Source organism: Notamacropus eugenii, chromosome 3, assembly GCF_028372415.1.
Source record: "Notamacropus eugenii isolate mMacEug1 chromosome 3, mMacEug1.pri_v2, whole genome shotgun sequence".
NCBI lineage: Eukaryota > Metazoa > Chordata > Mammalia > Diprotodontia > Macropodidae > Notamacropus > Notamacropus eugenii.
In genome coordinates this window covers 316,837,705-316,863,640 of record NC_092874.1, presented here as the reverse complement: position 1 = coordinate 316,863,640, position 25,936 = coordinate 316,837,705, and the positions used below count along the sequence as shown (strand labels likewise).

At 37.7% G+C, this 25,936-nt stretch overlaps 1 protein-coding gene and 1 pseudogene across 2 annotated transcripts in view; one reads left to right on the top strand and one right to left on the bottom strand.

Moving 5' to 3' along the window:
• Positions 1–25,691, top strand: part of LOC140496686 (perilipin-3-like) — a 29,629-nt gene extending 3,938 nt beyond the window's left edge. Inside the window, exons 1-6 of one of the 2 annotated variants that reach the window (XM_072596770.1) lie at positions 16,180–16,305; positions 19,077–19,120; positions 21,623–21,869; positions 22,485–22,672; positions 23,699–23,803; positions 25,229–25,691. In XM_072596770.1, coding sequence (XP_072452871.1) covers positions 19,106–19,120; positions 21,623–21,869; positions 22,485–22,672; positions 23,699–23,803; positions 25,229–25,510 — 837 coding nt within the window. In that variant the 5' untranslated portion in view covers positions 16,180–16,305; positions 19,077–19,105 and the 3' untranslated portion in view covers positions 25,511–25,691. Of the gene's footprint in view, positions 1–16,179; positions 16,306–19,076; positions 19,121–21,622; positions 21,870–22,484; positions 22,673–23,698; positions 23,804–25,228 lie in introns of those variants that run through there. The other variant, XM_072596771.1, reaches the window with a different exon arrangement.
• Positions 3,887–14,667, bottom strand: LOC140532124 (deubiquitinase OTUD6B-like; annotated as a pseudogene).
• Positions 25,692–25,936: the final 245 nt, after the last annotated feature.

The following is a 25,936-nucleotide window of genomic DNA, read 5'->3' as shown; positions in this document are numbered from 1 at the left end:
GATTGTTAGGAGAAAAATAATAAACTCTTAATAGTGTTTGTGTGTGAATTATTATCCAGAGCTTAAACAGATTTGTGATAAGATCACTATTGGCATTTTCCTCACTGACAGACAGCAATCCCTCCACACCTTAGTAAGGGGCTTTGGGAATTGCTGTGGCTAAAAAAAATTAACTTGTGGCTAATTTTTTGCTGAAGACAAAAACTTAGCTAAAACAGGAACTTAGATAATTGGCCTTGACTGACTGACATGCAGTACTTCATTGAGCTGATAACTTGAAGCTTTTACCTTAGGGAAAGCCAGAGCATGTGCCCCACTGGCACAGCCTTTGAGAACCCAGGGCTCACTTAACATATCTTTCAAGGATGAAATCAGGAGGATTAATTAGATTTTGATCATAGCAGCATGGAAGTTAATTTTAACTTAGTGGTTAACACACCACCATTTGTCTTAGCTGTAGCAGTTTGTGCTCTGGGTATAGGTTCCCATCCTCAGCTGCAGAAGACCCAGAAAAGAAAGTTCTTGCCACCAAGTTTCTTATCACTGTTAAATGGTTCTATATCATAAAATGTTTGTTTTTATCAGTGGAAATATCCATAGATTTTATCAGTGGAAGTGACAGTACAGAAGAAGCATCACCATCTACTTTACAGCTGTACTTTAAGGACCATGGGACTTATCCACCTTACTTGCAGCAGATGCTTTCTAGGTGTTATCTCCTCTGTTAGCATGTAAACTTCTTGAAAGCAGGGACTGCTTACTTTTCTATTTCTATATGCAGTGCTTAGCACAGTGCCTTAATGTTTCATTCATTCATACATTCACGTTATCAAATTTAGCTAAAAGCCAGAGAACAACACCAGGGAATCTGAGACATGGTCTTTCTGAAACCAGCCAGTATTGTCCCAAAGGCAAAAAAAAAAAAAAAGTACATGGCTTATTTTTTTACCTCACCAAACCAAACACAGAAATCTCACAATGTGTACCCTTTCTCAGTCCTTCCACTGCTATGTACATAATTGATAATAATAGCTGACATTTATGTAGCACTTTAAGGTTTACTAAGTGCTGTAGACATTCTATCTCATTTGAGCCTTACAAAAAATCTGTAAGTACTACAGGTACTATTGTATTTATACCCATTTTATGGATGAAGAAACTCAGGCTCAGAGAGCTGAAAAATGACTAGATGGTGGCATAAAAGCAAAAATTCACCTGAACTTTCCCAAATTCCTCTTCAAACAATGTTAAACACCTCAAAATGAATTCTGGAGTGGCAGAACCAAAAAGGATGGGGGTGTAACAATTTTCCAGCCCAAGACAACTTAAAAGGTTGGCAAGAAAGATCTGTTTCACCAGGGTTAGAATGAAGTCCAGTGCAGGCTGTGCCCAAGCAGGCTATGCCCCAGCAAAACAGCAGCAGACCTTGGGGGATGACTGAATCATCTAGGACTGTGGCAACTTCCCTCTCACAGATCTCAGCCCACTGATGGTAAATTGTCAAAAGGAGATTACAGGAGATCCTATGCTGACACTGGGTGCAGGACTCTATTTCATTGTCCATAGATGGTTCTGGGTTGCAGTCCCAGGGCAAGGTGGAGGACTAGGAAGAGCAAGGACCCTGGCCACAGGTCCAAGTTGGAAAAGAGATTTTGAGGTTGCAAACAGACCCGAGCACAGACCAGGAGAGCAGTGACCACATCTCTCCTTAGATCTTACCACTTCAAAGAACTGAACTGGTTCTAAACATAGCAGCTCGAAAAACCTGAAGCTTGGGACAGTGCTCCCTCCACCCGAGAAATAGAACCCAAATATAACATAAAGTTAAAAGTCAAGGGAAAGACTGGAAAAAATAAACCTCAAAAAAGCACGTATAGGGAGTTAACATGGTGACAGCAAAGATTTAAAAAAAAAGACAATGAGATCAAAGCATCTATATGCAGAGCCCCAAAGAAAAATGTGAATTGGTCTCAGACTTTGGAAGAGCTCAAAAAGGATTTCAAAAATCAAATAAGAGAGGCAGAGAAAAAACAAGGGAAAGAAATGAAAGTGATACAAGAAAGAGCTTAGAAAAGGAGGCACAAAAAATACTGAAGAGAATAACACCTTAATAACCAGAATACTCCAAATGTTAAAAAGAAAAAAAAAGGCATAAAAATCCACTGAAGAGAATTCCTTAAATGGCAGAATTGGCCAAATGGAAAAAGAGGTATAAAAGCTCACTGAAGAAAATAATGCCTTAAAAACTAGAATTGGGCAAGTAGAAGCTAATGAATCTATAAGACATCAAGAAAAAATAAAATTAAAAGAATGAAAAATACTGGAAAATGTGAAATATCTCATTGGAAAAACAACTCATCTGGAAAATAGATCAAGGAGAGATAGTTTAAGAATTACTGGACTATCTGAAAGCTATGATCAGAAAAAGAGCCTGGACACCATCTTTCAATAAATTTTCAAGGAAAATTGCCCTGATATCCTAGAACCAGAGGGTAAAATAGAAATGGAAAGAACCCACCAACCAGTTACTAAAAGAGATCCCCAAATGAAAACTCCCAGGAATATTATAGCCAAATTTGAGAGCTCCTTGGTAAAAGAGAAAATATAGCAAGCAGCTAGGAAGAAACCATACAAATATCATGAAGCCACAGTCAGGATAACTGAAGACTTAGAAGATTTAATCCTACATTAAAGGATCAGAGGGTTTGTAATATAATTTTCTGGAGGGCAAAGATGCTAGGATTACAACCAAGAATCACCTAATCACCTAATCAAAACTGAATATAATCCTTCATAGAGAAAAATGGATATTTAATGAAATAGAGAACTTCTAAGCATTCCTGATGAAAAGAGCAGAGCTAAGTAGAAAATTTGACATTCAAACCCAAGATTCAGGCATAAAAAGGTAAACAGAAAGAGAAATCATAAGGAATTCAATAAGATCAAACTGTTTACATCCTCCATGGGAAGATGATACTTATGACTCCTAAGAACTTTTTCATTATTAGGGCAGTTAGAAGGAATATACACAGAGGGCATGAACTGACTATGATGGGATAATATGCAAAAAAAAAAAATGTCAAATTAAGGAGTAAGTAAGGAATACAGTGGGAGAAGGAGAAAGAGGTAAAATGGAGTAAATTATCTCACATAAAAGAGGTACAAAAGAGATTTTACAACAAAAGGAAAGGTGAGGGTAGGTGGATAATGCCTGAACCTTACTCTTATCAGAATTGACTCAAAAAAGGAATAACATACATATAGAAATCTCATACCTTACAGGGAAGCAGGAAAGGAGGAGGAATATCTGATAGAAGGAAAGACAAATTAGGGGAGACAATGGTCAGAAACAAAACACTATTGAGGAGGGAAGGGGGAAAGGAGAAAATGATAAATGGGTAAAAGCAAGATGGAAGAAAATAAACAGTAATCGTAACTGTGAATGTGAATGGGATGAACACACCCATAAAACAGAAGGTGATAGAGTAGATTTTTTTTAAAAAAACAAACAACATAATCAGGTAGTACCAAGAAGGCAGAGTAAAACCAGGGACTTCCCTGATCTCTCCCCCAAAGCTCTCCAAATAGCTGTAAAAATGGATCTAAATAAATTCTAGAGCTACACAATTCACAAAATGACAGAATGAAGCAGATCTCCAGCCCAAGACAACCTAGAAAGTCAACAGGAAGTGTCTATTGTACCTTGCAAGGAGTAGAGCCCAGTCCAGCATGGGCCACAAGCACAGATAGGCCAGAGCAGGCCTCAAGGGACTGAATCATAGGGAGTTGTGGCAGTTTTCAGACTTATCAACCCACAAATGTCAAAAATATCAGTGGGAAAACTCTGTGGGAACTGGGTGAAAGAGGAGTGTGCCATCTAGCCAGGTCAAGCCCCAGCCCTGGGGTTGGGTAGTGATGGTGGTGGCAGCAGCAGCAGCAGCAGCTGTCGCAAAAGCTGCTTCTGGAACTCTGGGCTAACAGACCATGGGGAATCATCAAGCAGCTGATACAAAGTCCCTGAAGCCTGGGACAGTACCCCCACCCCCACCCCCACCCCCACTGGAAGCAGAATCCTGTCTTGACAAAGAGTTAGAAAGTGAAGTATTTGGCTGGGAAGATGAGTAAAAGAACTCAGACTATAAAATCTTACTTTGGTGACAAAGAAGATCAAAACATAGGAGAAAAAAACAACAAAGTCAGAGCTCCTACGTCAAAAGCTTCCAAGAAAAATATGAATTGGTTACAGGCCATGGAAGAGCTCAAAAAGGATTTTGAAAATCAAGTAAGAGAAGGAGAGGAAAAATTGGGAAGAGAAATGAGAGCAATGCAAGAAAACATGAAAAATGAGTCAACAGTTTGCTAAAGGAGACCCAAAAAAAGTACTGAAGGAAATAATACCTTAAAAAAATAGACTAACCCAAGTGGAAAAAGAGATCCCAAAAGCCAATAAGAAAAGAATGCTTAAAAAGCATAATTGGCCAAACAGAAAAGGAGGTCCAAAAGCTCACTGAAGAAAATAATTCCTTCAAAATTAGAATGGAGCAAATGAAAGCTAATGACTTCATGAGAAATCAAGAAATTATAAAACAGAAACAAAAGAATGAAAAATAGAAGACAATGTGAAATATTTCATTGAAAGAAACCACTGATCTGAAAAATAGATCCAGAAGAGATAATATAAAAATTATGGGGCTACCTGATTAAAAAAAAGCCTAGATATCATCTTTCAAGAAACTATCAAAGAAAATTGCCCTGATACTCTAGAACCAGAAAGTAAAATAGAAATTGAAAGAATTCACTGATCACTTCTGGAAAGAAATCCTAAAAGGAAAACTCCTAGAAATATTGTAGCCAAATTCCAGAGTTCCCAGGTCAAGGAGAAAATATTGCAAGCAGCCAGAAAGAAACAATTTGAGTGTTGTGGAAATACAATCAGGTTAATACAAGATCTAGCAGCTTTTACATTGAGAAACTGAAAGACTTGGAATATGATATTCTGGAGGTCAGAGGAGCTAGGATTAAAAGCCCGAATCACCTACTCAGCAAAACTAAATATAATACTTCAGGGGGGAAAATGGGATTTCAATGAAATAGAGGACTTTCAAGCATTCTTGATGAAAAGACCAGAGCTGAATAGAAAATTTGACTTTCAAATACAGGAATCAAGAGAAGCATGAAAAGGTAAACAGGAAAGAGATATCATAAGAGACTTATTAAATTGGACTGTTTATATTCCTACATGGAAAGATGATATTTGTAACTCATGAGACCTTTCTCAGTATTAGGGTAGTTGAAGGAAATAGACAGACAGACGGACGGACGGACGGACGGGGTGAGTTGAATATGAAGGGACAGCTAAAAACTAAAATTAATGGGTGAAAGAGGAATATATTGGGAGATGGAGAAAGGGAGAGATAAAATGGAGAAAATTATCTCACTTAAAAGAGGCAAGAAAAAGGTTTCAAAATAGAGGGGAAAAGGGGGGAGATGAGAAGTGAGTGAACCTTACTCTCATCAGATTTGGCTTAAGGAGGGAATGACATACAGACTCAATTGAGTATCTTACCCTACAGGAAAGTAGAGGGAAAGGGATAAAAGGGAGAGATCATAGAAGGGATGGCACATTGCTGGAGAAGGTAGTCAGAAGCAAACATTTTTTAAAAGGGACAGAGTCAAAGGAGAAAATAGAAAATAACTGGGGGGGCAGAATAGGATAGAGGGAAATATAGTTAGTCTTTCACAACATGATTATTATGGAAGTGTTTTACATAACTGCACATGTATAACGTATATTAATTTGCTTGCCTTCTCAATGAGGGTGGGTGGGGAAGGAAGAAGGAAGAGAATTTGAAACAAAGTTTTAAAAAGAAATGTTGAGAAATTGTTTTTACATACAACTGGGAAACAAGATATACAAGCAATGGGGTATAAAAATCTGTCTTGCCCTTCAAGAAAGTAAAGGGGAAGGGGATAAGAGTCAGTGATGATAAAAAGGAGGGCAGATTGGGGCAAGGGGTAATTAGAACGCATGTCATCTCAGGGTGGAGGGCAGGAGAGAGAAGGGGAGAAAATTCGGAACTCAAAATCTTGTGGAAATGAATGTTGAAAACCAAAAATAAATGAATAAATAATACATAATCCTATAATATATTGTTTACAAGAAATACAGAGAAGACACACACAGAAGCAGAGAGACGCACACAGAGTAAAATTAAAGGACTAGAGGACAATCTATTATGTTTCAGCTAAAGTTAAAAAAAAAAGCAAAGGTAGCAATCCTGATCTCAGACAAAGCAAAAGCACAGAGAGATCTAGTTAATAGGGACAGGCAGGGAAGCTCCATTTTTTTCTAAAAAAAGGTACTATAGACAAGGCAGCTAGGTAGCTAGCTAGAATGTTGAGCCTGGAGTCAAGAAGACTCATCCTCCTCAATTCAAATCTGGCTGCAAACACTAATTGTGTGCATTGGGCAAGTCATATAACCCCATTTGCCTCAGTTTCCTCTTCTGCAAAATAACTGGAGAAGGAAATGGCAAATCACTTCAGTATTTTTGTGAAGAAAACCCCCAAAATGGTCAAGAAGTGTTGGACACTGCTGACACAACTGAACAACAAGAATAACAAAACCATAGACAATGGGGTAATATCAATACTAAATATGTGCACAAATTGTACAGCATCCAAATTCTTAAAAGGAAAAGTTAAATGAGTCACAGGAGGAAACAGAGAGTAAAGCTGTGTCAATGGGAGACCTCAACTTGTCTCTTTCAGAACTAGATAAATCTAACCAAAAAATAAACAAGAAAAAAGTTAAGGAAATGAATAGAATTTTAGAAAAGTCAGATAAGATAGACATCTTTTGTGAAAACTAAATGGGAATAGAAAGGAATATACTTTTTTTCTCAGTGATACAGGACACCTATACAAAAACTGACCATACATTAGCGCATAAAAACCTCATGAACAAATGCAGAAAAGTAGAAATAGTAAATATATCCTTTTCAGATCATAATGCAATAAAAATTATATTCAATAATGAGCTATAGAAATGCAGATTAAAAATTAATTGGAAACTAAATAATTTAATCCTAAAAAATGAGGGGGTTAAAGAACAAATCATAGAAACAATAATTTCATTAAAGAGAATGACAACAATGAAGTAACATACCAAAATTTATGGAATACAGCCAAAGCAGTACTTTGGGGAAAATTTATATCTCTAAACAGTTTTACATGAATAAAATGGAGAAAGAGAAGATCAATGAAATGACATGCAACCAAAAAAAAAAAAACCCTAGAAAAAGAACATATTAAAAATTCCCAGTTAAACACCAAATTGAAAATCTGAAAACCAAAGGAGTGATTACTAAAATTGAAAAAAACTGTAGAACTAATAAATAAAACTAGAAGCCAGTTTTGTAAAACAGCAACAATAAAATAGCTAAAGCACTGATTAATTTGATTTTTAAAAAAGAAAAGAAAATTACTAGTATCAAAAATAAAAAGGGTGCATTCACCACGAATAAAGATGAAATTAAAGCAATCATTAGGAGTTATTTTGCTCAATTATATTCCAATAAACCTGACAATCTAAGTGAAATGGATAAATATTTACAAAAAATATAAATTGCCCAGATTAACAAAAGAAATAGAAAACCTTTTTAAGAAAAAGAAATTGAACAAGCCATCAATGAACTCCCTAAGAAAAAATTCCCATGACATATACACAAGTGAATCCTACCAAATATTTAAAGAACAATGAATTCCAATACTATATAAATTATTTGGAAAAATAGGCAAAGGAGTCCTTCCAAATTCTTTTTATAACACATATATGGTGCTTATAACTAACCCAGAAAGAACAAAGACAGATCAACTTCTTTAATGAATATTGATGCAAAAATTCTAAGTAAAACACTAGCAAGAAGATCATACACTGTGACCAAATGGGAGTTAACACCAGGAGTACAGGGCTAGTTCAATATTAGATAGATAGGTCAAGATTATCAAAAGAATTATTGAAAAAAAATGTGAAGAAGATGATCTGACCATACCAAATCTCAAAATCTATTATAAAGTGATAATCATCAAAACAATCTGGTCCTGGCTGTGAAATAGAATGGTGGGTCATGGAATAGATTATGTATACAATACACACTAGTAAAATGACCATAGTAGCCTAATGTTAAATAAACCCAAAGATCCACGCTCTCCCAATAAGAACTCACCATTTAATAAAAACTGCAGGGAAAACTGGAGAACAGTTTGGGAAATAATAGGTATAGACCAACATCTCATCACATGTGGCCTTGAGGCTACAGGTTCCCCACCTCTACCACAGCTATTTATAAATGTGTGCATACATGTATATACTTCATAGCCAATGATACTGATCTATTTATATGTCTTACGGTGAGGATGAAGACCACTTGCAGTTACAAAATTCTAAGAAGCAAAACTATATTCTTATGTACATAATTAGAAAGGACATAGAACTATAGAGACTAGACATTATGGGAAGCACTTGAGCAGTCAGTTTTGTTAGTTCTGCCACTGGAACTATACTAGAAGCCTTTCCAACATGTTATATAACCTGTCAGATCATGTCCTTTCACAGTGTAGTAAATGGGAACCCAGGGCCACCTCCATGCTAGAATGAAGTATAGGAACAGAATTTTTGTGGCCATTAGTTGCCTCAATTATAACGTTAATCTCTCGGCCTCAGTTAGCTCAACGGTAAAATGAGAAGGCTAGACCAGATGGTTTTCCATCTCTAACTCTATGATCCCATAATCTCAGATTCACTGGAGAACCAAATCATAGTTGCTTTAGTTACATTACCCAAATTGTCTTACTTTTATCATCATCTTTTACATAGCTACTTTTTTATAGTTTATTCTTTGATCCATTCATTATTCAGGATGTCATCACTTAGCTGCAGTTTAGAGTTATATGTTTTGCTCTTGTTTCCTGTATGAATGACTATTTTACTGGATAATTTTATTGAACAGCTAGATCTGTAAGAGATGTAGTCTTTCTGCCTTTTAAACATTTATTTATAATGTCTTGATGTCTTAGCACTCTCTATTTATATAATAGACCATGTGGTGCCAAGAAATTTCACACTGAGGAAGGCTGCTGTTTGCTCTTGCTGCCTGTTATAGGTGGATGGTGATACAAGAACAAGTTCTGGTCAGGAAAAGACTACAACTGCAGCTAAGTGATGCAGTGAACAGAACATTGGCCTGGGGTTAGAAAGACCTGAGTTCAAATCCAGTCTCAGATACTTACTAGCTATATGATCCTGGGCAAGTCACTTAATCTCTATTTGCCTCAATTCCTCAACCATAAAAAAAGGATAAAAATAGTAACAGCCTCCTGGTGTTGTTAGGAGGATAAAAGGAGATATTTGTAAAGTGCTTTACAAATCTTCAAGTTGCTCTATGTTGTTCAGTTGTTTCATTTGTATCCAACTCTTTGTGACCCCATTTGGGGTTTTCTTGCAAAGATACTGGAATGGTTTGCCATTTTCTTCTCCAGCTCATTTTATAGATAAGGAAACTGAGGTAAACAGGGTTAAATGATTTGCCCAGGGTCACACAGCTAGTGTCACAGGCTGGATTTGAACTTCCTGAATCTAGGCCTGGTGCTCTATACATTGCACCCTCTAGCTGCCAGTGTTATATAAAGGTTAGCTATTATTATTATCATAGACCCAGAGGTGTGGTGACAGTGCTGTGGAAGGGCCAATCCTATTTGAAGAAGGCCCTTTCTGATTCCACTTATGATTTGTGCAGCTGGTCCCCAATCCTATGCCAAGCTTTCTGACAAAACAGGTTAAGAAGCAGCAAGGACAAGAATTGTTTTTGCTTTTTCTTTTTGTAACCCCAGGGCTTAGTATAGTATATGACACATAGTAAGTACTCAATAAGTGCTTATTGATTAATGAATCCGTGGTGCTGATTATACAATTGTGTGTAGAAGACACTCAAATCTTCACAGAGATTAATATGGGAGAGTCTCAAAGAGGTGCTGACAGATCAGAGATGCAGCCTCAGATGTCTTAGTAAGGCCTTATTGCAGCCTCGCTTAATGACAAAAGGTCATTAGGAAGGTAACAATGAAATAGAATGGAAAAGCATTTATTAAGTGCTTACTACATGTGTGTGCTAATGCTAGGGACCCAAGTAGAAAATTAAGGCAGCCTTTATCCTCGAGATCATATTCTAATAGGGAAAACAACACATAAGGAGATTTACTTTCAATCCAGAAAGACCAAGTACCCATAGTTACAGGATACAAATCACCAGAGAGGGAAAACATGGCTCCCCCACAGACTCCAAGGCAAAATTGGCAATGAAGACCAGAGGAGTCAAACATGCTACCAAAACAGATTAAGACATAATTGGGAAATATTTAGCACAATAAACAAAAATGCAGTGGAACATAGATCATGTTAATAACGTGTATTTTTAAGTCAATATATGACCTGAAGGGATCCTTATGTTTGGTTTTGTGGCTGCCATTTCTATTTGACTTTGATCCCATTGATGAAGATAGATGATCCTTGACAAATGTAATGAAATAATCAGCTGGCTGCATAAGAACCAGACAACTATGAAGGAAAAATGTGAGCATTGATAGAAAGAAATGGGGACAGCATGCAAGCCTAACATTACTAAGCTGCACCAGAGTGCAGGGATCATGACTACACCACACCTAGTGGATTCCCTGGTGGATGGAATAGACCTATCTGAGGTTGCTCCCTCTAGACCCAACATAGAAGAAATGGGCTAAGTGAACTGGAAGAGGGAGATTTCACACAAGTCTCCAAAAGTTAAACAACTCAAATTTGTAGCCAAGGCAAACGGTAGGTTAAAAATAGCATTTGAGCTACTGTGTATAACTAGACATTCTGAATACTTGAAAGTGGGCAGAGGAAGAAAAGTGAGCAACATTTGTACATTTTCAGTACTGTAAACATGTAGAAATGCTATTCTTATGGTGAAGAATAAAATTGATTTGCAATGGACATCATAAAAATAGAAGAATGGAAGCTCACTGAAGGCAAGGGCTGTCTTACTTTTGTACTGAACCTGGCAGAGTTTTCAGCACATAGCAATCACTTAATGAATGCCCTTTCATCCAAACTTATGTTCAAGGGTTACTGGTAGAGTTTGACCCATAAGGACACTAAAGGACAGTATGTTACCTTTTGGCTCTTCAACTGTACACTCCTAGAAAGACGTAGAAGATGTACCTGAAAACAATAAGTACTTAGTCAACCTGTTAGATGTGAGGAATTCGACATCACAGTACTTGATTCTTCCAGGCAAGGGTGTAATTTTTTTTTAGAATGTTGATTAATCTGTAGATTTATTTTCCTAATCATCTTTTGCTTAGACTAAAATTAAATCTTTGTTCCTTAAACACATGGGTCAAGGAAACAAAGTCATCTGGGGGAAGGAGGTCTAGGATTTGCCTTTTTTCCACATAAGATATAATCATCAGCATGGGTTCCTTGTAGCAGTTTTTAGGAAGAGGCTGTATTCCTGTGTTTTAGGTCCCCACCAGCATACAGATACAAATCCTTGCACAAAGGTGGCAGTTTATAAATCTTTCAGATAATGATTAATTCTATTCCTATTTCATCCCCACACAATATGATGAATGTAGTTTATCTTCTTAACAGGTAACCACTTGAAAAAATTATTCTGACAGTGCAATACCTACTAACATCTATAATCATGTGCTACACATAAAAAATTAAATCTTTAGACATTATAGTATTTAGGTTATAATGATTTTTCCCACAGGGATAAATTTGAGGAGGGGATAGAATATATAATCCTTTCATACAGTGTTTAGTTAGTTTGAAGAAAAAGCACAATAGGGAATGCAAATTACACTAAAATCTTTACCTGGAGTATACATATATATATCTATATCTATATATCTATATATATACACACACACACACATATGTATGTATGTATGTATCTCCTGTGTTAGAATTAGTTAAGATTGGCAGGAAGTCTTCTACGTTGATTTTGCATATATTCAGCAGTTTGACTTCTTAAGTTGTCTACAATCAGGGGGCACTCCTGTTCCTTCAGCTGGTCTTCAATAGCTTGGTACATACAGAGGTCATCTTATGGAATCTATTTAATCTCTAAATGTCTAGCTGGTGTGGTCTTCTTTGGCAATGAAGGCTGAACACAAAATGTCTAGCTGCCAAAATTTGTGCAAGTTTCTGACTTTTCTAGATGTCTGGCTCCAAATAAGTTTTTAATTTCAGCTTCTGCTATTCTTTCTTCCCTTTCCTTAAATGCGGCTTTTTTTGCCTGCCTGTTGTGTGCTTTTGATATCCAAGGCTGCTGATTCTCAATATCCAAGCTATAAATGTTAACAACAGAGTCTATCTTATTCTTTGCATGTGAAGTCAGCTTCAAATTCTCCAGTTCTTTTTTGTGTTTCTGTTCCATTTCTCCTTCCAGTTTAGCAGCATCCTTGATCAATTGCTTTCTCCTCATTTTGTCATTATTGGGAACAGCATTTTTCATACTTTGAATTTTGGCCTGCAGCTCCTTCTTCTCCTTCTGATGTCCCTTCAACAACTATTCTTGCCCTCCGCCTCCTTTTCCTCCTCCATAATGACCATGAGCCAGCACTTTCCAACTTTTGCCCCTTCACCCCTCCACAAGGACGTATTTTAATTCATTAAGAATACATATATGTGTGTGCATATATATGCTTAAATTGACCTAATTCTTTAGTCCCAGAGGAGTAGAGATCATTGTTTTTTTCAAAATGCAGTATTGCAGGATCCTGAAATGTCCTGGAGTTCTATATTATTTACTTCAATTCAATAATAAGCATTTAATAGGTGCCAGGCACTATTCTAGAAATGGAAATATAAAAACAAAAACAGGTCCTGCCCTAATGGTTCTATGAGAACATTTCAGTGCTAGTAATGTTATCCACTTCCATTTTATGGGAGAATTCATTCCATTCACACTCACACTTATGGTTACTACCTGTGTATTTCCCTCCATCCTATTCATCAGAGTCCTGCAGATGGAGAGCTCCTCCAGATGGTTCTTTTTGTGGATGACATTGTGCTAACTGCATCAAACCCATGAACAGTGGAAAGCCTCCTGGAAGAGATATGTATGCACTCAAAAGAGTTTGGGTGGGCCCAGTGTTGATGTTTCAGTGTTGATTGTCCACAGTACGGATGGACAATGAGTTGGGTCCAGAGTTGTACCTCAGGGAAAGAAGGGCCTTTTGGAAACTGTAATGCTCTTTTACTGAAGCTTCCCATGAAAGCAAAGGCCCATCCTTTTCAATACCAATGTTCTAGTGGTGTTGCTATATGACACTAAGACATGGACTATGGCTGTCTCCAAGTAATTAAAAATGAATATCACACAGATGACAGCAAAGGGTTCATAGTGGATATGTGCAGACTATCCCACATAAACTAAAAGGAATTGTATGATACAAGGAAGACATGGGTGAGAGAAAAGGAGTAAACAGGTGGGCAAGTAAACTTATTGGTGACATGACCTTGAAATATCAGGAGAAAGTGAAAAAGGTCTCTGGGATGGTGGGTAGACTATCTGTGACAAACTTATGGGAGGGGATGGACAAAAATAATACAAGATGGATAGGCCTGGATAAGTTGTAATCAACACTGCTTGAGGGGACTTTGGAATAGATGAGATCACAGTTCCATTTCAGTATCTGAGTGCTTGAAATCAATCTGCCGCACTTAGTCCAGGAGTTCCTAATTTTCAAATATATCAATACCTGTCAATATGACTCTCTCAGAAAGATTATTTTCTCAGCCAGCTTCCCTAGGGCCACAAAAGAACATTGATTTCAGCTGAATGCCTGGCTAGGCTTTTTGGTACCATCATACAAATGCCTTATGTTGTGAAACAATGAGAGAAAACCTTTTATTCCAAAGTAAATGTTATACTGTATGTGTGTATACATATATGTATGTGTGTATATTAAATATATGCATATGTTTGTGTTTATGTATATATAATTCTTAACCTTGCCAGATGGCTTTTGGGGAGTATTTTCAACTCCTCTATGTCCAGCTCCATGCAGGTTGAGTGATTATTACTACTATATGAAAACTCTGAGTTTTAGATTCTAGTATACTCAAGATGCCTGGTCAGCTCTTGTGATATTGCTCCAAATACCTCGCTGAGAAACTAGTTGATTTCATATGTCTGGGCAAGTCACTTTGTCCTTCTGAGTTTGTTTCTTCATCTCTAGAAACAGTCATAATAATGACTGCCGTACATCATAATCGTTGTGATGATCCCATGAGATAATTTATATAAAGCAATTTGTAAGCCACGGAGTGATATATACATATGTCAAATAGTACTATTACAGTCTAACTTAGCTAAAGTATTCTCTTTAATAGACATTGATGATCTTGACAAACTTCCAAACTTCCCCTGCTCTCCACTGATGGGGATTATATAACTAGAGACCAATGTACTTCATAACTTCCAAATGTTTAATGATCATCTCTCTGTAGATGACTCCCAGATCTATATATATTATTTATTGTTTATCTATCTGCTGAGCTCCAGTCTTGTTATCATCAACTGCCTAATGGACATTTCAATCTCACCTCAACATGCCCTAAAACAGAAATTATCTTTTCCCCAGAAGTCAACACTTTTGAAATTTTTTCTTCCTTCCTCCCTTCCTTCCTTCCTTCCTTCCTTCCTTCCTTCCTTCCTTCCTTCCTTCCTTCCTTCCTTCCTCCCACTGAGATTCCACAAAGATTTCCATCCTTGTATAGGTTGCATTTCTCCCCTCCTACCCAGTCTCACAACCACAACCCTAGTTCAGGCCTTCAACACTTCTCACCTGTCCTATTGCAGTAGCATCCTAATTAGACTCATAACTTCCAGTCTCTCCTCTCTCCAATCCTCCACAAAATTCCCAAAATGATTTTCCTAAAGCAAAGGTCTAACCATGCCACTTCCCAGCTCAACAAATTCTAGTGGTTCCTTCCTATAACCCATAGAATCAAAGAGAAACTCCTCTGTCTGGCATTTAAAACCTTTCACTCCTTGGCTCCAGCCTACCTTTGCAAACTTATTATACATTACTCCCCCCACACACTCAGCATTTCAGATAGGCTATCCTCCTTATGGTTCCTCACCTATTACATAGCATACCTGTCTGTCTTTTCACTGGTTGTCTTTCTAGCCTGGAATGCCTTTACTCCTTATTTACACCCCTTAAAATTCCTGGTAGCACTCAGTTCCACCACCTCTCTGAACATTAGGCCTTTCTTAATTTCCCTCCCAGCTGCCAGTACCCCCCATATTCCCTTACACTTATGATACATAGACTTATTTATATAAATATATGCAGCATGCTTTCTCCTACAGTTGAACACACACACACACACACACACACACACACACACACACACACACACACACACACACACACACCAGCCTAGTTTTCCTTAACCTTTCTCATTTCAATTACTTTTCTACATCATTTACTCAGAGATGCTATTGCAGCATCAACTTTCAATCATGTAGTCATATTACATGAATGAAAGGATAAATCACTTTACTTGGCAATGTATAAAGAGGAGACCATCAATCAGGCAGAACTTAGTAAGAGAGGATGGACCACCTGATTGACCATATTCTTACAGGGAAGGAAAGAAGGTAGAAGGGGTAATTAATCCTAATGAAATCCCTCTTGACATTATTATCCCTCTTTATTTCTTCTCCTCCCTTTCCCCACAATGTTGCAACTAATAAATGATTGGTAAGTGGATGAATCTGTAGATTATAATCTATCTGTTTACCTATGCTTAATTGAAATAGCCCTATTCTTCAGAGGGCTGTATGTAAGGAAAGAATCTTTTAGAAATCTTTTAAATTTCCAATCTATTTATACAGTAATAAAATAATTCAGGTAGGACTATGAAGAAGGTTATATAAACTGTGCAAGATAAATTAATGTTTTTTTGAACATATACTGTATAATCAGAAAGGCTCTGTCAGTAAGAATTACAAGTGTGAGAACTAATGTAGAACCTTTCAAGTCATTGACTCCTTCCTAATTCTGCCACCCACTTTCATTGTGGCCTTCACTAGCAGCAGGACCTGAAATCAACTTAGTGATTGTTTATTTACTTCATCTGTCAATGATAAAGTTTCAATGCCCACTCACCACCCAAGTGTATATATATGATGAGAAAGTCAAAGTAGCTTCAGGGGCTGTGTTCTCAGAGATTGTCACTAGGTAAGTGGGGAGAATGAGACATGCTGTGCTGAAGGGTTTAGTCCTTTAATTCAGTGGGGATGTTCTCGTCTATACAGGAATACTACTCTCCTTTTAAGGAAATATATGAAGGAAAAAGAGCCTTGACTCTAAGAGTTGTGTGTGGCTATTATAATACAGCTGGGTAGAGAAACTTTAAGATTATTTGAAATGGCACATTTATTGTTCAGTGAAGAGTTTTTATTGTGTGTTCAAGCAAAGACTAGAACCAGAGTCAAGTTGCAGTTCAGAATATAAAAATGGGTGAAGAACTAATCAGGGGTGGCAGTTGATTGCATTTTAGGGCCCGGAGGTTGATGGCACTTTACACTCATCTGGTCCAGTTGTCTTATTCTGTAATTGAGAAAAGTTAAGGCCCAAAGAGTTAAGTTACTTCCTAAGAGGTCTTTCAAAAAAAATTAAGCCAGAATTTAAACTGAAGTCTTCTGATCCCCCAATTCAGAGCTTCCCCCCTGCTCCACTACTTCATGATCCCTTGGAATAAGTAGGTTATTTTTTTTCAAAACTATTTAAAAAATTAGATCTAGATGCACAGATGGCATTGAGGTGAGTCTTCTCTAGAATTATACTACAGTTGTGTCAACAGCCAGTCACAACATCATGAGACTTATACGAAAACCAGGTTTATTACAAGAGAAATGAACACACATGTGGAACCCAAAGAGTTCAGAGTCCTTATAGAAGTTTGCATATTTAGGACAGCACAACAAAAAGAGGGGGAGAAACAGGAAAGGGTGTGGCATGGAGGGGAAAGGTGCAGTAAAGGGAGGAGAAACAAGGCCCAAAGGATATGGGGACATCGACTGGTGTCGCATCCTTCTTAGACATTGGCAGATTTCCCCACCTCCCTCTTTTTGGTCAGCACCCAAAAGTTTGGATCATTTGTTCACATTTTTGGATAGCTTGGGTAATTTGCTTGTTCTTTCATGTATCTCCCATCTTTCAGATAAAGAAATAAATTTGTTGTACAGTCATTTTTCAGTCACACCTTAACTCTTTGTGACCCCATTTGGGGCTTTCTTGGCAAAGATACTGGAGTAGTTTGTCATTTCCTTCTCCACCTCATTTTACAGATGAGGGAACTGAGGCAAATAGGGGTCAGTGACTTGCTCAGTCACACAGTAAGTATCTGAGGCCAGATTTAAAACTGGGTCTTCCTGAGTCCAGTCCTGGCTCTATCCATTGAGATACCTAGAAACAAACTAAATTTTTAAAAGTACTTGCCCAACATTACAGCTGTGGCAGAAATCAAACCCAGGTGTTCTAACTCCTAATCAGGTGTTCTTTCCAATATACTGCATGGCCAAATGTGTTCTTCTGCTATATAGAATTCCTTGGATTACTTCCACCCAATATAATGTAACATCTCTTTGAGAATCATGTAATTAGTCATACTTTCTTTTTAGATTGGAGTGGGAAGAGAAAATTGCCTGGGTGTGACTTTGACCATGTCACTACAACTGGCACAAAGAAGGCTTGCATGAACTGTATATTTACTATTGCCAAAAAGGGTCTCGGTCTTGCAGAAACCAGAGCAAGCCCTTCAGAGATGGGGAAAACTGTTCCTGATAAATTGAATGATGCCAGACAGAGTGTGGTGAGGCTCAATGCCAAAAGTAAGACACATTGCTTTGATTAGAACTGGCACTGATGCTCTTAGTAGAGCCTCTTGAAAGAAGAGATGGTCCTAATTGCTGGCATGTTTTAAATTGACCAAGTAAAATAGTACTGTCTGTTTAATGGGTTAAAACTTGGATTTAGATTTGACAACATTTGTCTACTAAGTCAAGCAAGACTCCCTCTTGTTGGTCAGGACTAAAGGAACTTTAAAATATCATATTCAATAACTCTAGAATCTGAGTTTTGACCCAGAATTAGTTGAGAGCTCTGGTTACTTCCAAAATTGGGCCAAAATAGCTGTTTTGCTTGTTCTTTCCCCTACCCCAAAGACCTGTTGTCTAGGAATATGGAAGAAACAATCTCCAAGTACAAGACTTAGGTAATATAAATATATTATAATAAAATAATAGGTTTCCTTTTGTTGGCAATATTTGTTTAGTGTTCTCAAGAAGATGGTTATGATCTACAGATGAAGTTCTAATCTTACAGTGAGCTGGGGCTTTAAGACCTTTTATTATGTTTGTAGTAGCCTAAGGCTGGAGAATAGATTCTAGTATTTGGATCTGGAAGGGACTGGAGAGATCATCTCATCTAGCCCCTCCATGTTACAAATGAATTACCCCAGCCCAGAGAAAGGGAAGGTACCTGTCCAAGGTCACACAGGCAGTAAATAGTAGAGCAGGATTTGAGTCCAATTTCTCTGACTAAATGCAACGCCCTTTCTATCATGGCATGCTACCTTAGAATACCTATTTGTATTTGTGCCAATCAGAAAGTAAAAAATGAATGCCTTAAAGAACAGCATTGAGTTAAGATCCTGAATATGTAATTATTGCTGTAAATAGCCTAAGCAGCTAGAATTATTAAACATCTGAATGATAAAGATTTTAGAGTGATCAGTTTCTGAATTCAGCATAGTCATTTCTGGTGAAATAGAAACTTCCTTGAATTGAGCTTTTTTTTTTTTCTTCTTTAAGTCAGAAGGAAAATTTAGAGGTGGTAGTTTAATTGCTCTTGGTTCAAAGCCTTGTCACTGCTGGTACTCATTTACCTTATTGGAGGTTATGCCCATCAACACCTAGTTTTTTAACTAATAATGCTTTTATTTTCAGCTTCAAGTGAACCTATCAGCCAAGAGAGAATGGACAGACCACAGGTACTGCAGGAGGTCATTTTTACTATCAGTCTGAGTTAATTCAGATTCTTCTATGGAAACAGTAGAATCCTGGTCTAATGTTTGAAAAGTGTCTTCATTTATAGCATACTATTAGGGCTTGATAATGAGTTCATTATAAGAAAGAAGTAATTAGAAAGCCTGGGTGCATTGAACATAGTCCATAGTGGCCTTTTACAGGTTTTGTAGTACATATAGCCCTTCTAAACTTTTTAAACCATTTCTTTTTAAATTCAAGGCTACATTTGAGAGCTTGTGATCATAGGCAACCCTGGTAGACTGAAAAAAGGCTCTATACAAATAGCTTTTTTTTTTTTTTTTTAAGGTAAGTATTTGAAGGGGAACTAACTTGAATATATTAGTGATGTCTACACTAGTCAAAGGTGGAAAGCTGAAGAAGGCAGAGTAAAGAGTCTATGAAGTGATTATACAAAAAAAGAATGGATAAACACCAAAGTAATAGCTAAAAATAATAAACTTAAACCTGGTATAAAATCTAGGTAGTAAGCTACTATCGACAGGGGAAACATTTGACTAAGAAACCTTATCTGTAAAGAAAATCTGGGTAATACAAGTCAAATATCAAGTTTTCCTCATCTACCACAGAGGGAAGTCCACACCCTGTCCTCAATAGTAATTGACCACAATATTCAAGTCAGTTTTGGGGAAGGGTAGAGAGGGAATGGAATTAGCATTTATTAAGTACCTACTATATGTCAGGTGTTTTTACAAATAGTATCTCATTTGATCCTGACAAAAACCTGTGAGATAGGTGCTATTTTCTCATCCTTCTTTTACAGTTGAGAAAAGTGAGACAGGCAGAGGTTGTGACTTGTTCAGAATCACAAAGCTAGTAAATGTCTGAAGTCAGATTTGAACTCCAGTCTTCTGACTTCTGACTCTAGGTCCAGAGCCCTCCAGCTACATATATGAAGGAGGTAATAAAAGGTAATAAAGACAAGCAAAGGCAACACCAAGATCATGTGAAGAACCAGCTTCTTTCTTCCCATCAAGGATGGGAGGATTCCTTCAAAAGGACTGCCAGTGCCTTGTACCTGCTCCTTTATCAGTCATTCAGCTTCATATATCAGAACATACCCAATCCCATTTTTACAAGAAGTTTTCATAGCAAACTTTGTGAGTCTTGAGCTGAGGCTGAAGTCTGGAAGTCTGAGGACTTTCACCTTATGTGGAGCCTCCTCAATTCCCCCATCCCAATCCTATTCCTCTTTTGTTTGCCCCTCAATACCATGTTTCTCTACCACCATTACTACACCCAAGTTTTCATAATATTAGGTTTCCCTTGGTTTCTGTTCTTTTTTTTTTTTTGGCTAGTATCTGATAACCACTCCCATATTTGGTTTAACCTGAACTTTTGTTTGTTTACCTGTAATTGGATTCTTATCTAGTTTTCCTCTCTTCTCTCAGAACTGTATATGCCTCTTCTTCTTCATTCTCTAAATTGTTCCAAAGAACTTCCCCTTCCAACTTTTTTTTTTTTTTTTGCTACTGAACCTTGTGCCTTCATGTTAATGAACATTAAAATACTAACAATGCACATGTGAACAAATTCTAGTGTTAGGTAAGAGGGAGTCTCTGAAATTATTGAAAGAAACTTAAAATGGCTAAATATTTATAAGGTAAACTAGATCCTTTTCTTGTCTACCTCATCTAATGGAGGCTCAAAAAACCCCCCTCCAAAACTTATGTGCCTCCTATAAAGATCACTGCTAGAGACACAACGATGGAAACATTTCCTGACCTCTATTCAAGTAGATCTTGTCAGCACTTTTCAATTCCTATGAATTCTGGGAAGGGCTTTCTAACCTTTAGGATAGATTAGATTTCCTCACATAGTGATGGTTGCAAGCATCAAGAAAGTTGAGATAATGGAACATATAATCCAGTAGATGCAAAAAACCAGTTTGGTTGAAATGGGGTATGTACTAGTTCATATTTGGGGATATGAGAAAGCTAAAAAGCAGGATGGTACTGAATGGGAACAGATTTAGTGAAGACTTCTCAGTAGCATGGAGACTCTTCCCTAGAGTAGAAGAGGCCTTAGGCCCAGGTTTTGAGTCATGTTTCCTTATAAGGCTATACAGTGCATTAGGATCAGTGATTAGCTATGGTTCACTAATTCCTCAATGCCCAATTTGCATGAGTCTTCAATGCTTCATTTGCACAGGTTTTCAATGCCTAATTTGCATATGATGACATGTATTTGTAACAGTCTGGACCCAGAAATTTGAACCAGGTTCCAAAAAGGATTGATTAGATTTCACACTTAGAATGTAAGACCATGCTTCTCAGCCAATGAGAATAATGGTCAGTGGTGGGAAGGGGATTTCCGCGTCAGGGTCTATATAAGTTGCAATTGAGACAATTTGAGGGGGGGGGGTGTGTGTCATGCATTTCCATGCAGTACCAAATCAAAGCATGTTAAAAGTCTAAGGCATTGTAAATTTTTGTTACTTTTTCTAGGAATTACATTCATCTAAAGAGATGGAGGTTCAACCATCTCAACCATCTCAACCATCGCAAGAAACAGATTCATTAGTCCATGACAGTAGTGGTGACTCAGACAAGCAAGATAGCACAAGTGTCAATAGTGTTACAACATCTGTGTCTCGTGAAGAGAAAATCTTGTCTGAAATCCAAAAGGGGAAACAAACACTAGAAGAATTAAAACTTTATATGGACAAATACCTCCCAATCTCGCTGGACATGGGTTAGTAACTATCAAGCTAGATACAATTCCTCTAATCTTTATTCAGTCTTGCATTTGAGTGTAAAATAGCCTAACTCCTGATTTCATGATGTACTCTATGACTTAGTCATCTAGCATCCTTTAAACATAAAGATACTGCTAGTCACTTGCATATAAGTTTAAGAGTACAACATTATCATAGCTGTTACATATTCAGCCCTCAATAAGAATCTGATGCTGTTTTGTGATTCTAGTGCCTGATGCCTTGGTTTAAGGAAAACTGGAGGTCCTCATGGACTTGGTCACATTGCATAGTTTAGGTTTCCTCACTAAAGAAGCAAAGGGAATATCTTGTGGACTGTCAAGGTTGCTAAAATGGACTCACTAGTGGTCCTTAATCCCTCTTAATTCTATTGTACCTTCCCTCTGTTAATTGTCCTATTTACCCTGCATGTAGTCTGCTTTATATATATTGGCATGTTACGTTCCCTATTAGATTGTGAGATCGATGAGGGGAGTGCTGCCTCTTGTACCCCCCAACCCTTAGCACAGTGCCTAGCACATAGTAGGTGCTTAGTAAATGTTTAAGTATGTTTTAGTAGAATTGTTAATGACTTTTTAAAAAATTCAATATAGTTAATATCCAAGCATCTTCAGAGGAAGATGAAGATTGTTTTAAAGAAAACTCTTCAAGAGACAAAGGCACATCACTAGGTTCTCTACCAAGCAACCTCCAGGCACATAAGAATATTGTGGAAAATATCAGAGATGTCAAGAACAAAATCAGAAAACTCTCGTACCAGCTCTATGAAGTGATTGAATTGGTAAGATTTTCTATGTTCTAAGCTACTTCTAAAACCAACCAGTTCCTTTCTAACAGCATTTTTACAGACTGTGAGTTGGAAGGGACCTTGGAGACCATCTAGCATAAAAAGTCATATAGAGCTGTCTATTTCCTCTCCATATAGCAGTCACTGACAAGCAGTTACCCAACTTCTGTTTAACAACCTGGTAAAGAAGAACTTGTTCATTATTTCTCAAGGCATTTCATTATCAGGGCATTTTGAATATTGGTAAGTTTTCTCCAGTCACTCCCTACACAATTCCCTTATGTGTAACCTAAATCTGCCTTTGGCTATAACTTCTATCATCTCCACCCCTCATTCCTCCTCTCAGAAGCAAAAGATTAAAAAAAATAGATTAAAAAAAAGATAAAAAAGATAAAAAAAAATAAATCTAACCTTGTCCACATTATCTCACTGAAGTATTTGAAGACAGCCGTCCTCACCCTGCCTTAAAGTCTTCCTTTCTCTAGACTAAACATTATTCATCTGACATGGTCGTAAGGCCTCTCAGCATTCTGAATGTTCTTTTGATCTCTACTATATCAATGATCTTAAAATATGATACCCAGAACTGATCATATTAGAAACATCTAGCTCTGGTTGGAGTTTATACTCTTTGTTGGGGACATTGCATCCCAATACTGCTCAAGATTGTATAAACTTTGACTTCAATTAACCTTATTAAGTCCCACTGCCAGGTCTTTACCTTGCTTGTAGTAGCAAGGTAGACCAGAAGGTACAGGGGTGGTTGTATGTGTGGGTGATGGGGGGATGGGATGTTAAAGTGGTAGAAGCAAGCTTACTTCTAGATTCCACTTAGCCATGTGGCCTTTTCCATTATGGTGATTATCTTTTGATGACATGTATAAGGGAATGGCCTCCAACTATAGGAAAGGAATTACAAATTTCTGACTCCTTGAAAAATCTGGCATGCTTCAATTCTGAAGAACAGCATTATAAGGCAGACCTATATCTTCAAGCTTTCCAAATGCTTTGTTCCACCAGACTTATCAATGCAAGCAAGATTCTGAGGATCGCCAGAATTACTATAAGGCCCTATTTGAGATGTGGAGCAAGTGGATTAAGAACCAGTGTGAAGGTGATACACAGGTACCAGACTTACAGGCATATGGAACATTAATGTCAAACTGATATCTGGGGATCAGATGGGTAACCTCATGAATATTTGTTTAGTTTTGCTCCTGTGCATTACAAATGCCCAATTGCCTCAAGCTTCAAGCTAGCTTTTGAAATGTGCCTCTGTCTTGCCTTGCGTTTTGGGGATGAAAAGGGAAAAGTAGTGAGAATATCAGGTTGGGAATAAGGGAAAGTATTTTAGTGAAAAGATTATCAAGGCTTTTGGGGAAACTTGTCAGGTGTTTTGTGTCTGTTTTTTTGTGTCCTGTTCTTTGGAGCAAGAAGCTATATCAAGGTGACTTAATATGCAGAAGAAGTATAAAAATCAACCTTACTCTGGTGTATCTTGGTGACAAGGGTCATAAGAATCTAGACTCTAAAAGGCCCCAGGGTATTTGAAGGAAGCAGAGACTGGGGTAACAAAGACTGAGGCAAGTAATTGTACTTGGGGAGTAGAAAGACCAGCTGGAGGTTCAGAGATGACAAGTAACCACAGGATGGAGGGAACTTCAAAAGACAGATTCCTTGCTGAGTTGCAGTAGTTGTAGCAGAAAGAGCAAAGAAGTAGTATCCTAGTTCTTGCTGACTCTGTACTGGGTGTTGGAGAGGAGGAACAGTCAGCCTTGGAGAAGGCATAATGCCACAACATGCTGAAAGAAAATAAGGAAAAGATCTAGAATGAAAAGGTCATAGTCACAGAGCTGAAAGGAGTCCTAGAGGCATCCCTTTCATCTAGCAAAGGAAAAAAACAAGGGGACCTTAGGAAGTTTCTACTTTCCCAACTCCAAGTGGAAGCAGGATTCAAACTTGGGTCTTGTGATCTTTCTCCAAAATTCCAAAAGACCTTCAGGAGGAACAGGGGAAGATGGGGACAGATAAAACTTTGGGCTGAATTTATTATTGATTATGAAGAGATATCCCAGAGGGAAGTTATTTTGGTGGATTCTGCACAAGCACAGATCCCCCAGCCAGGTGACTCCTAGCAGAGGTAGGAAGAAAAAGCCTTGAGAAAGACTTGACCTCTACAGGACCCTCAGACACACAGCCCAAAGCAAATGAGGAAGACAGCAAATAGGTAACTGGGATTAAGAGGGGGGAGAAGTAGGATGTCACCACCTGGGGCCTTGTAATGAGAGTTAAAAATCTTCTCTACCCATTCATAGGCCTCAGGTGGGGCTATTGAGGGAGGCTTGATTAGGGGAGGCTTGTTTTGTAGGAAGGCCCACACCTTTCATTAATTTCGCACACCTTCTAAATCTAAACAAAAGCAATTAAAGAGGAGGTGATAGAAGGCAGAGGATATTAAGGCCTTTTCTTAGAAATCTAGAATTAATACTAGAATGAATAGCAATAGCTTACTTGCTCAAATCTATCCCTTTATCTCCCTTTATCTGGTAGCTCCTGGAAGCCCTGACTCTGGACATGTTCCGTAGTATTGCCCTGAAATTACAGTTGGCCTTCATGGACCTCATGCCTAAAGTCCAAGGTCTCCCAAGCAGCCTCCAAGACAACCTCCAACAGGCTTGTTGTGACATGCAGGAGCTTCATTCTACCTTTTCCAAGAGCGGTCGTTTTCAAGATCTAGACAAGCATCATCTGACCCAGAGCCAGTTTAAGCTGACCCAAGCCCAGGGAAGTATAGAAAAATTATTCTGTTTCTTAGAAAACAGTATTCCTTAGAAAATAGTAATCCAACTAAATATCCAATTTAGTTGGATTGTAGGACCACTTTCTCCTTTTTGAATATCCCTTCTCAGAGGGAATAACTAACACTCCCTAAAGAAAACAACATCTTGAATTGTGATATGGAAGCTGGCAAAGAAGTATTGTGTTAGTTTAATAAAGTTGCATTGAAAATTAATTTATTCAACCTTTGTGGGTTATTTAAATGCAAAATAGGGGACCATAAATTTGGGGCAGCTGGTGATAGAGTGCAGGGCCTGGAGTCAGGAAGACCCAAATTCACATGTGACCTCATACTCTCAATATCTGTGTGGCCCCGGGCAGGTTATTTAACCCCTATTTACCTCAATTTCCTCATCTGTACAATGGGGATAATAGTACCTACCTCCCAAGGTTGGAGGGAGGATCAAATAAGATAATTGT